Genomic DNA, 12,304 nt, shown 5'->3' on the forward strand with positions numbered 1-12,304 from the left:
AACTTGCCTCCCAAGTATGAAGGAAAACTGCCAGGTCCCTTTTGAAAAGGGTGGCAGGAAAAGGCACATTCTCCTCGTGTCCTCCTTGAACGTTCCTTCACTGGTGTTTGTTTCCAAATGTTCTTGGAGTCCTAGGGTCTCCCACTTCCTTGGGTCAGATGATGGGGCTTGCACATACTATGGACAGCTGATAAAGACAGTCTGCAGAGTTGTGGACTCCTGAAGGGTGAAGCTGTTTTCTTCTTTATTCCTCTTACATCGTTCTTACATAGGAGGGGAAAAAGGGGGAGGGTAAAGTCCTGGGGGAAAAAAGAGGACATAAAGCCCATCCTGTTGCTTAGTTAAATGCTAAAGCAAGAAATTCTCAATTCGGTTTATCTGCAGAAGCATGACTCTGTCCCTGAGTGAAGTGCATTCCAATGCAGGGATGCCAAGCTCATGCACTGTTCCCTAGATAATGATTTTTTTTTTTTTTTTTTTTTTTTTTTTACTGTTGCTCCCAGAAAAGCCATCCTGCATGAAAGAAATTAAATGGCATGAAGCTTTGTGTTTAGCAGGGGACAGGAATCAATGGCTCGGGAGCATGTTAGTTGTTAGTTTATATATGCTGCCCCATTAGCACCAGCACAGCTTGGAACTGAGGGGAAAAAATCAGCAAAGCCAGAGAATGAAAAGTGAGTTATGTTATTTACCGGAGCTGGTTCTGATATTTTGGCACTCTTAGCATGTGTTTGTAGCCAAGTGGATGTTTGTCACGAACAGCCTTGTCCCTGAGTTTGTTCTATGGAACTCTTTAATTCCAGCATACCAGCCTGCTGCATGGCTATTGGCAACACAACATCGACATAGCACCTGTGCTTTGCCAGTGCAGATGGATTTATGCCTGTGTGCAGCTGTGGGCCAGGGTGGTAATTCTGGTGTGATCCATTATTAGGACCTAAAGCCAACCTGCAGTCTGAGAACCATGCTTATCTTAAGTGAAGACTTAAACTGCATTATCTGAATAAGAAAGACCTGGCTCTTGCTCACAGTTTTGTTTCCCTCCCCACCTGTCCTGCCCTCCAAGCCAAATCAGACGCTTATCCAAAACATGTTTTATTCAGCATGAAAGGCCGGACTTTTACATTGGAGAAGTCCTGTGTAAGAACATCCATGCAGAGTACCTCAGTAGTAGATGATTAGTCTGAATGTAGTTTTATGCTTTTTGGAGGCAGACTCTTCATTCGTAGCTACAGGGCAATGACATTAGTGTAAGAGGACAAAAAAAAAAAAAAAAAAATTGAGACTCATGTTTTCCTATATCCTCAGTTCACCATATGGTAACATTTCACCTTTTGATAATGTCTTTTGTTGAGACCTTTGAATAGACTTCATTATGTGAATGGTGTGAATAAGCCTTTTTAAACCAAACATCAAAGGTATGCTTGGGATGTAGCTTGCAATTCAGCAGTTCCTGCAGTTGCTTACACGTGCCTGTGTTGGCTTTTAAAACTGTTATCTCAGTTTCAAGGCCCCATTTTGGATTTGCTCTTGCTATCTTCCTCTGTTCTGAAGAGAACCAGCTACCTGACTGGTGAGCGGAGGCTTCCTGAGATGCTCTTTAGAGATTTTGATGTCTTAAATAGGAGGCACTAACCTGAAACACTCCCCATAGATAATTTTTGGAAAGGCTGCAGAACTGCCTTGCTTGAGCCTTTGAGAGAATCCAACAGAGAGAGATCAGATGTTCCTTGACAAAAACAGAAACCGATTGTATGTGAACTCCTGGGGATACTTTACATATAAACATATAAAAGGATACATGTTTAATTTACAGCTTCCTGACAAATCAATAGCCAGCCTGGTGAAATTTTACTACTCCTGGAAGAAGACAAGGACTAAAACTAGTGTGATGGACCGTCATGCTCGTAAACAAAAAAGGGAACGTGAGGAAAGGTAGGTTTGCAAGCAGAAAGGCTGTGTATTGATACACACTGATTTCTTTAGACTATCTCAGAGATTCTTGTTGGCTTGTAAGAAACTAGATGTAGGATTTTCCCAAAAATGTTTCCTGGTACCACACCTTCTTTCCCCACCCCTCTTCCCTGCTGTGCATGTTTCGCTTTGCTTAAAGCCAAAAGGAATCTGTCAGCAATTAGGTGTGCTCCCTTCTTCAACACTGTGCAATTTCTGATTGCCCTCTAGTGCAGTGGTCACCGTCCCATCACTCTGGAAGCTTTTTTGCTGATACTGCTTGAGGGTGGACAAAATGAAATTAAAACTGTTTATGAGCTGATTGGCACTGTTGTCAGCGGAGCCAGAAAAGCTGATAAGCCAGGACAGTAAAAGGAAATTATGAAAAAGCTAGAAATCTGCCTTTCCTTCCTCTGTGTGATGCTCAGTAGAGTGAGAACGTGCACCTGATGGGGAACCTGTGCATGTGCACACACAGACCCTTCCCCTGCCTTTTACTTAGAAAACTGTTACCACTATAAGGCTGGCAGGCCAATCCCTGTTCCCTGAGGAAGATGAAGTTAAGGCTGTGGTTTTGAGTGTCTGAGAAGAGGGTAGCACAAGGGAACTCATCCTGAGTTCTCTGGCAGAGGTGTCCCAAGGAGTGCTGGGTCCATTAGGATTTAGGTGGAAGTGGGTGCTGTTTGGGAGGTCACTAGCCACTGAGCTTCAGCAGATGAGCTTGACTCCTGCTAGTGCAGCTTTGTTTGCAAGGTCGCCCTCCTGGACACCTGTGCAAGCCCTTGAAGGTAGGTCAGCCAGTGGCCTTATGTGCATTGATAGAAGTATCTGTACAGTTAGAACCACCACTCAGTGACTTTGCCTGGTTCTGGAGTTGACAGGGCCTCAGAAAAGCAGTGGCCTGAGGGGTGTGGGGGGGGAGAAAAGACCCCTCTGAACAGTAGCAACTCCATCTGCTTGGCACAGGTGCCTTCTCAACCTGCTCTAAAATGCAGCTAATGTTTTTGCAGACCAACCTTGAGGTGCGCCTGGCTTTGGAAGACTCCTAATGTAACTGGGCAAAACTCTGCAAAAGCTTTTGCCTCAAAGGAGTTGCTGCTTTACCACTTCCCAGGGAGCGATTTGCTGGCTCCGGTGCATATGAGCAACCCCTGTTTGGGAAGGGGAAAGAAACGGGTTTCCAGGGTTGAGCTGTGCTACACCAGTGACTCACTCAACCTCTCCCATCTCCCCGCTAGATCAGCAATGCTTGCTTAACAGGCAGAATACTGCCAGCCAACTTGTCCAGTGTTTGGCTTTCTCTGACCTGAGTCTCTTTTTCCATTCTGTTCCTTTCCCCTCTTTGCAAAGGCTGTCTTGGTTTTAATTGTCCCCATCTTTTTCTTTTTTTTTTTTTTTTTTTTTAAATTTTCCTACTAATTTATGGGGGGGGGGAATCTCTTGTAAAGAGTAAGTGTTTGTATTGTACTACGTAGTTTAGGATCTTTTAATATTACCTCTATTTTTGTTCTGTGCTCATAAATGAAGTTACTGCAATTTGGAAATACACTTCTCTGGTACCTATGTCTGTCTGCTGGGAAAAGCAGCACCTCAGACCATCTGGTGATTGGGAAAGAACTGTATGGGCTGCCATGTGCTGTAATTTTGTAACCTTTGAGGAAGGCAGCTGGATTGGAAATGTGTAATTTGGTTTATATCTGAAGCAAGCGAAGCACCAGGCCATTAGCTTGATGTTTGATTTCCCTTCTTTCCCTCCATTATGTAAAACAGTCAAACCCCCAAAGGATTTGTCAGTGCAGCCATGCAGGGTGTGGAAGCAAACTGGGTGAGTTTGGGGTGCCCAGATTTTGAGGTTGTACTGTGCCATTGGGTATTGGCAAAACTTCAAAAATGTTCTTCAGTTAAGTGATCAATGTCTAAAACTGCAGAAATGAGTGGGTGGGTTTTGATCTAGCTCATGTCTAGGGAACTTGCTGGAATAGAAGAGCGAACTACAAGCACAGCAAAAGCCCATGGGAGCTTGGCCTTTGCAGAAAGGCTGAACTCTGAACCTAGGTGACAATACAAGGAAGCTCTTTTGAAGATGGTGTTAAGAGAAGAGGCAGTCTGAGGTACCTCACTCAAATACTGCTATCTCTCTTCTGTGGCGAGGCAGGGAAATTCCCCAGCCCCTCAGATTGTCACTAAAATAGCTCCCGGTGCATTCGGGGCCAGGTTTTCAGTAGCTGTTCTTAGTTGTATGCAAGGGGCTCTGTGTGTGCAGCTCTGGGAGGGGGTGCTTGTGAGTTTATTCCCCGGAATCATGGTTACACAAACTATCTTGTGAATCAGCCGGTGAGCCAGGTGGCTTGGGAGAGGGGGAATGGCTTGTACAAGTAACTGCTCTTGTGGAGATGGATGCCAGCTCAAGCCACCCGGCAGTACATTCCTCCTCAGGCTATGTCTCAAGACGTCACTGCAGCAGGAAGACAGCCGTGAGCGAGTGCCAGTACTGCAGCCATGCTCGCTCGCACCCGCCGTGCCTGTTGTCCCCTGCTCCTGTGTGAACGCACCCCGGCTGGCTCCACCACCCCAGCCGTGTAGCGCAGCTTCTGCTGAGGTTTCCCTGCACAGCCCTGCCTTGCGCTGGCGCTGTGACGTACCTGCGCCAGCCAAGTTACTCTTCCCAGGCTATAAAGTTTGACATGACAAAATAGGTTTATTTTTGATTTAAAAAAAAAAAGGGGGCGGGGGGGGGAAGCTTAGATTAGGTCAGCTTATTTCTTCTGTTTCTGGGCATCATCCCAAATGGTGCAATTAACTTCAGTTGTGTACAGTACAAAAATTCTAAATTGTGAAAATATATACAATTTACTGTCTGGTTAAAATTCCAATGAAGCCAAACTGGCCAGGTATGCCAAGGTCACTTTCAATATGGCCCCAGATTCATGCCTGTTATTACTCTGTAACTGATAACCTCTTTTTCTTTTCCAGGGGAGAATGAAAAGTGAGGCTGTCACTGGGAAAAAAACAAAACAAAACCAACCAAAAACCCCCCAACCAACACACACACACACCCCCAATTAACCCAAACATTTTTTATGCTTGTTCTTGAGGTAGTTCATCTTGGCATGTCTGTTTTGCTAAATGTTAAGGAGTTGTATGAAATCCATGGTTTAGCTACTTAAGTCCAAGTCTTGTTTTTGTCTCAGTTTGCCTAAAGTTAAAATGCTCAATGTCCCATGTTCTTTAAAAGATAACTTGTGTAATCAATTTCACGTATGCTGCCTTTATCTGAGCAGACTTGCTCCCTAGCATTTTTACAATTAAGAATTTCTTGACTTAAACTAAAAAGAAATAAACAAAAAACCCACCACGACCCCCTAAAAAACACTCCTGGGAATAAAACTAAGGAAAGCTGTTGGACTTGCTATTGCATCCATGCATTTCTTTGAGCATGCTATTTATAGAAAAAGAGAGCCTCACAGACTGATGCAGTACTGTTTGCTTTTGTCTTCCAGTGAGGATGAAATGGAGGAAGCAAATGGAAATAACCCTATTGATATTGAAGTTGAACAAAACAAGGAGAGCAAAAAGGAGGTATAACTCTTTTCTTACTACTGTACAGATGAAAGTGTTTACTTACCAGCTACTTCATGTAGAAGCTGACAGTATCTAATTTTCTTTATTTGTGCTTTGTATAGTTGTCACACAAGAAAAGAATTGTCTTCACAATTATTCTTAGATCAAGACAAGTATAGACAACTAAGTTATTATGGATGGAGCTGGGAAAATTTAAGACTTTACCATCCTGTGATAATGTACTATCTGAATGTTTCTAGTCTCTTTGATTCAAGGTTGGCTGTGTTAGCTTAAACCGCCTTCAGCGATGGTTTAAATCAACCTAACTGTGTGGAGATGGAGTAGAAGGACTTATGTCCCCACTGAGATGGCTTGGTGGAGGCGAAATATGTCCTTTAATCTGTTCTGGGTAGACCAGCAAGAACGTGTTTATCTACGCCTTAGATTCTAAGGTAAATTCCTGATGGACTGAAATCCTCAGCAATAGTTCAGTGGTCCCAGGATTGCAACTACAGTGGTGAACAGTAGAGGAGAAAGCTTTTGTGTGGCCAGTTTATTTTGTCTGGCAGAGGGGCCTTAATTTATTATGCACAGAATATTTTGTTTACTTAAAACATAGTCTGCTTAAAACATAAAAGATACTTAATTTTAACTGGGCATACAGTTCTAGATGAAAATAGAGCCACACAAATACAACAGTGTTGAAAACCTAGTCTATGATGCTTAACAGGAAAGTGTATACTTATTTTCATGTGTATAACCTGCTTGTTATCTGTTCCTAAATAAAAAAGCCTTGCCATTCTGCAGCAGCATGGGCTGTATGTGTGAGTAAATGCTACAGGAAGATGTTTACCCTAAGGACGTCTGTCCTTGAAGTAGCTCCCTTTCCTGATTTCTTGTAGCCTGATTTCTCTCCCACAGTCATTCTCTTTTTCAGTTTTTCAAATTTTTTGAAAAGGGTATATGTAAGAAAAACCCCACTAGAATTATTTAAAAACATGATTACACACAGGCAAAACCAAGGGCCTACAGCAGCTGCTTTGTCAGTCACTGTCAGTGAGATTAATTCCTCTAATAAATTATTCTGAATGGAAATAACTGAAAAATTGCAGCATTCTAGTCTGTTCTTCACCCATGCCAGGGTGCTCTCTAGACTTTACAGAAAAGCCTAGCTGTTGCTTCCACTGAAGGAACCGGCATCCCTGATGACTTGCTAGCAGCAGAGTGGATGTGAAGCCACTCGTGTTTACCTTTAAGAATCTGAGTTCTCCAAAACCTCAGCAACACGCAAACTGGAAGGGTTCTCACTTGGCTAAGTTGCAGCTGCATACTGCAGCTCTCCAGTGTGTCTTGTAAATAAGTAATAGTATCAAAATTAATAATTTTTCAGGTTTAGATTTCTCCGTCAGCTCTTTGAAAGCTTGCATCTGTAAGAGAGCTCCCTTCAATCCCCTTCATTACTGTTTCCTTCCCTACCATGTGGCACGTTCTGAACTTGCTGCAGGAGAGGCAAAGTTCTTCGCCAACTTGGCTGCCTCTGTTGTAAGGCCACGCCAGAGCAGATGGCTGATGGCTACCATCAAGACATTTTTGTAGAAAGTCTTGTATGGGAGGAGGCTGTCTGCCCTCCCTGTCACACTAATACAAGCTGCAGTGCACTAACTGATCTGAAAGAGATCACCAGAACTCATGGAGCATGTGCAGTCTGGCTGTGTGTGCAATGGAGGGCAGCTGTGGAGGGGCTTTTCTGGACAGGGAATGTGCTGGTGGGTAATATGAAGCTGACAACCTGTATAGCCTGTTCAGAGTTAATTTGATTTGATTTTGCAGTACCTGAGCCTGGGACTGAATGAAAATGCCTTGAGAAAGAGCAGGTATCCAGGAGGGGGATATGTTCTTTCTAGATCATTACGTTTCTTTTAATGATGTGGTCGGACTTGCAGGGGTGGTGATGTACCACTAGCCCAGGACTCTTACCGTAAAGAACCTCGCTGTCCCAACCCCGCAGAGATGGTTTTTCCAGCTCTGAGACATGTCGGTTACTGTATGACTTGCCGAGTAATTCTGGGATTTCTCAGAGTATCTGAAATATCTCATCTATTTCCTCTTTTGGGGGTCATTGGAGGGGGAATCTTCCTTTTTTTTTTTTTTTTTTTTTTTTTTTTAATACTTTCAGTGTTAGTGCAACTGCTCAGGTTTCCTCAGACAGTGACTCCATAATACTGAGGTCATGAACTAGAGCTGCTTTCTCCACATCTTCCCTGTTCCTGGAAATGCCTCCCACTTCATCCTCTGCATTTACATGGCTTGAGATAGCTTGGTCTTTTCTTTTTACACCATGAAATCTGAGGAAGGGAACTTTGTTTGTATTAAGGGGTCTGTAAGACTTTGTAAGGGTTTGTAAGACTGAAGTGTGCTGGATAGCAGTGGCAATATCTAAATAAACAGAGAAGCACTGCTAAATACCTGCATTTTAATTCTCTCTGGTTTTCGTGAGTTGATTTAATGCTAGAGAGATGTGTGTGGCCAGGAAAGCAAGAGTTTCCAAGATAGGGTAGGCGTTCAAATTTTCAGAGCCTGTACAATATCACCAGGGCCTAGGGGCATTTGGAGCTGTCAAAAACCGTTCTGCTGGAGCTCTGGCTTCTTGTCCACAACACTAGAGAGCCTCACATTCTTTGAACTGTGTAAAACAATCATTTGAAACTGCTTTCATTTTTCCTTAATGTTGAGGCTTATGGGATATTTGCACTGCAGGCACTGCATGTTGGTCAACCTACAGCCTGAACCTGTTGTGAGGCAGTACTGCACAATCTTGTGAAATTCTCTATGTAGATGAAATATGAATAAATCTGAAGTGTCTATCCATGTTGAATAATTTACCTGGCTCAGTTATCAAAGTGCTCGCTTCTGAAGCAGAGTGCAGAGCTTATCTCACTTGTTTGTAGCTAAACCAGTCTGGTTTCTCCTGCTCCCCACTCCCCTCTGCAAAAAGAAATAGGATATCCATCCTGCAACAGCAATAGTTACCTCTTGCTCCTGGGCTTGCCTTCGGCATTGTCTCTCATTGAGTCCTTTGCACTAAAGGAGAGATAAAAAAGGTGAGAACAGACAATTGTCCGTATTACTGCTCCTGTGTGACTCTGGCTGTTGAGCCGAGAAGAAGGTGCAAGCTTTTATCTGCTGGCGGCTGTGCTGGGTCCTCCAGTCTTCGGGAGGCAGAACCTCATGCTTATGTGGGACTTTGCTCCACTTTGTGTGGGTTTGAATGTGAGCGTTTTAATGCTCGCTAATGAGCAAATGCCGCAAACTGTGTAGAAACTACATGTAGCTGCAATTAGGAGGGAAACAATAGCGCTAAGCGAAGCCAATGTGTTTGAAGCTGGCAGTGACCAAGTAGAGGGTTTCAGATGTGTGGCCTCTCTGCTTTTTCTCTCCCTCTTCTTCTGTTCTGTCTTCTTGGCCAGGCTCCAGCCACTGGGTAATAAATCTTTGGTATGAGTTGCTCGTTGAAAAGAACTTCTGGAAGAAATGGTTTTGGTATTAGAGAATCAGATGTGCTCTTGAAGGACCTGTAGTATAGTGTCCTAGCTAATCTACCTGTTAGAGGTGTGCGCCTAATTCTTTGCTTTAGACAGAAGGCGTAAAAATAATGATGTGTGAAATACTCCCTTTTCCAAAAGAGACTTAAATTTTATTTGTGGGCAAAACTGCATCAGTTTAATGGAACGGTTGCTGTATCACTGCTATGCAAGAAAACTTGGCTTCCAAGAAACTGTGTAACTATCTAAGAATTACTTTGTAGTCACCTCACTCCTTTATCCTTAGCCTTTAAATAAATTTGGTTTATTCCTTCTCCTGTCTGACATGTAGAAAAACAAGTCTCTATAAACTCTTCTAGTTGCGTTCTTCCCCTGTCTCCAAACTCCACTTTGTTTCCTTCTGGTGTTCAGTTTAACTGGCATGTTCAGGCCTGGTGATGAAAGCAAGAAAAGAGGATTTGGAGTGTTTGAAAATAACCAGAATGTTTAACTGCTGGAAAACTGGGCATCTGTCTCCCAAAATGAGAATGGGTAGAGAAGACAACCAGTATCTCTGTAAACATTGAAAGTGGCCTAGAAGAAAGAGATATGTATAAGACAGTGTTTGTATGACATGCCACTTAAAGCAAAAAAAAAGTCATCTTGTCTGCAAGCTACCTTTTTTCATTCTCCAACCGTTGACAATGGCTAAAAGTCATAAAGTTACAAAATTGTTTGAGTTGGAAGGGACCTTTAAAGACCATCTAGTTTTGTAAAATGACTGCTGTTTGCCAGGTGCCGCCCACTGAAACCGTTCCTCAGGTGAAGAAGGAGAAGCACAGTACGCAGGCCAAGAACAGAGCGAAGAGGAAACCTCCCAAAGGAATGTTCCTTTCCCAAGAAGATGTGGAGGCCGTTTCTGCCAATGCAACAGCTGCTACCACTGTACTCAGACAACTGGACATGGAATTAGTCTCAATCAAACGACAGGTATAGATGGGATAGTTCAAGAGTAACTGCTGGTTTTGGTGGTAGTCACAGTCTGCAAAGGTTGCAGGAATTTGTAGGTTGACAGTGATGATGTACATCATTATGTGGCTTAACTGAGAAGCTGCTAGCCTTGTGCTATAAACTAATACAGTCCTGTTATTTATGTCTCTTAGGCTTGCCCATAGAACTAAAACCTACTTAATACCTAAAGCAAAGCAAGGAAAAGTCCATAGCACTGACTTGAAGGAAAACAGTTGTTGGCGCTTAGTGTTTCTTGCAGTTTAGAGTTCCTTATGTTTTAGCTATGGAATTCCCTCAGATGACGTTGGTTTCAGCAGTATCTGATTTCCATCTGCAGCAGTCAGTTTCCTTTACCTTTTCATATGGTACTTTTGGAACAGGCAGTTTATTTTATTCTTTCTTATTCAGGCATCATACAAACTTTCCTACATACCTTTTGCTTCCCTGATGGATCTGCCTTTTAAACAAATGTTTTTCAAATACCTGTTAGTAAAGACAGGTTTACTACATGAGTCTGTTTCCTAGATCTGAACATTTTCACTGTTTTTAAAGCAGAGATCTGACTCAAGCTCTTTATTAAACTTAATAGAATTGGTATTTTGGCCTGAAGGCTTTTTCTTGGCACGCTGGGAGAAGCAAAGCTCTCTAGCAGTCTTTGATTCATTAGTTGCTGTGAACAGGGCCTTTCTTCTTATGCTGGGCTTTATACAGACCTGGAAGTTGGTGCAGTTCTTGCTCCAAATAACTTGCAGACAGGATAGAATAAATTAAATGGGATCTCCTTATGTGCCAGCTGTTCCTGCATTCCTGTCTTCCGATATAACAAACCTTCCTTTTGGAAAAAGGAGGCTGTGAGGAAAAAATGGAATGCTGAGCTTGTGGGGTTCCTGCCAGGTCTGCTGGAAGGTTTGTCCCAAGATTTTTATTTTTTTTATCCTCGTTAAAGGGATGAAACTCTCTTTTCAGATTCAGAATATCAAACAGACAAACAGCGCACTCAAAGAAAAACTTGAAGGTGGTATAGAACAATACAGACTTCCAGAGGTAGGATCATTTTCTGAACCTTGTTTATTGTGGAGATAAATGCTAATCTGTGTTTACATACCAGGGCTATTATTGCCACTAGACTAGGACCAGTGTCCTATTAATTGTCAGCATGAATTGAGACAATTACCACATTCGATGCTGTTGTGTAATGGAAATGGGAGAGGAGAAGAAAGTAAGAGCAGTGTTTGACATGTGAAAGTCATTTCTAACAGAAGTACAGGTATCCCAGATACACCATGTTTTGTCAGTGTTGCTGCCCTATGCCCTTATGAGAGGGGTAGTTGCTTTGCTGAGAAAGAGGAAAGGGTGTTGATGGCCCATCTTTCTCTTGCCACTTGATGCTTTTGCTGTTTTCCTTCCAACTCTGGTACCTCATGCTGGAAATAATGGGACCAAGATTACAGAGGGTGTCTGTGATAAAAACACCTAGGTCCTTTAGAAGAGTATGGCTCTTGGTTGCCTGCTCAGACCATTCCCTATCTTTTTGTCTTACCGTGACTTACAGGCACAATGTATGTCACAGTTAACTGAATGGATGCCATACACAGTTCTTTGTTGAAAACATTGTTGCTACTAGAAGGAATGATATAGTTTGTCTAACAATTAATTCCTTGTGTTTTTGTGAGGTTTTATGAGCTCAGATACAAGCAAAAGTTGTTGCTTATGTAAATGAAGTTACCTAATTTTTTTATGTCTAGGTCGTTCAGAAATTTAACGCACGTTGGACCACAGATGAGCAGCTTCTTGCTGTGCAAGGTATGGCACTACAAGTCTATTTGTACTTCAGTTGGTGATAATCAAAACTCTGCTGCATTTCAGAGCTGCATTTCCCTTCAGCAGCTAGTGAAGGATTTTGAGATCGCTGTGTACTAATGCCCAAAGAACAGACTTTTGAACAAGGAAACAATATCCCCCCTTCCCCTCCCTGGGCAGTATAAATTGCACCATATGAATGTTTGCAAATAATCTCTGCTGGTCCAAGCTTTCAGAAAGTGAAACTCTAGTAGAGTCACTGCTATGCTCTTTGTCTGTGTAACTTCTCCAGTAGTACAGACAGATTTACAGAGGTCTTCTAGATTTGGCTCTACCCATCTTCACTACACCCCTACTCTCTTCTCCAGAGCTAGTTTTAACTCTTGCCCAGTGTAGACTCCTTTTTTTTTTTTTTTTTTTTTTTTTCCTGGTTTATCTTTAGAATGCGTTGAGGCTCT

General features: G+C 42.6%; 1 protein-coding gene across 1 annotated transcript in view; it reads left to right on the top strand.

The window, feature by feature from the left end:
• The window catches only part of RCOR1 (REST corepressor 1), a 108,189-nt gene that overhangs the window by 88,342 nt on the left and 7,543 nt on the right, over positions 1-12,304 (top strand). Inside the window, exons 6-10 of the mRNA XM_035892435.1 lie at positions 1,817-1,935; positions 5,454-5,532; positions 9,831-10,025; positions 11,013-11,090; positions 11,792-11,849. Of these exons, the coding sequence (XP_035748328.1) occupies positions 1,817-1,935; positions 5,454-5,532; positions 9,831-10,025; positions 11,013-11,090; positions 11,792-11,849 (529 nt within the window). The remainder of the gene's footprint in view (positions 1-1,816; positions 1,936-5,453; positions 5,533-9,830; positions 10,026-11,012; positions 11,091-11,791; positions 11,850-12,304) is intronic.

This window comes from Egretta garzetta, unplaced genomic scaffold, assembly GCF_000687185.1.
Source record: "Egretta garzetta isolate BGI_Z169 unplaced genomic scaffold, ASM68718v1 scaffold374, whole genome shotgun sequence".
In the NCBI taxonomy this organism is placed as follows: domain Eukaryota; kingdom Metazoa; phylum Chordata; class Aves; order Pelecaniformes; family Ardeidae; genus Egretta; species Egretta garzetta.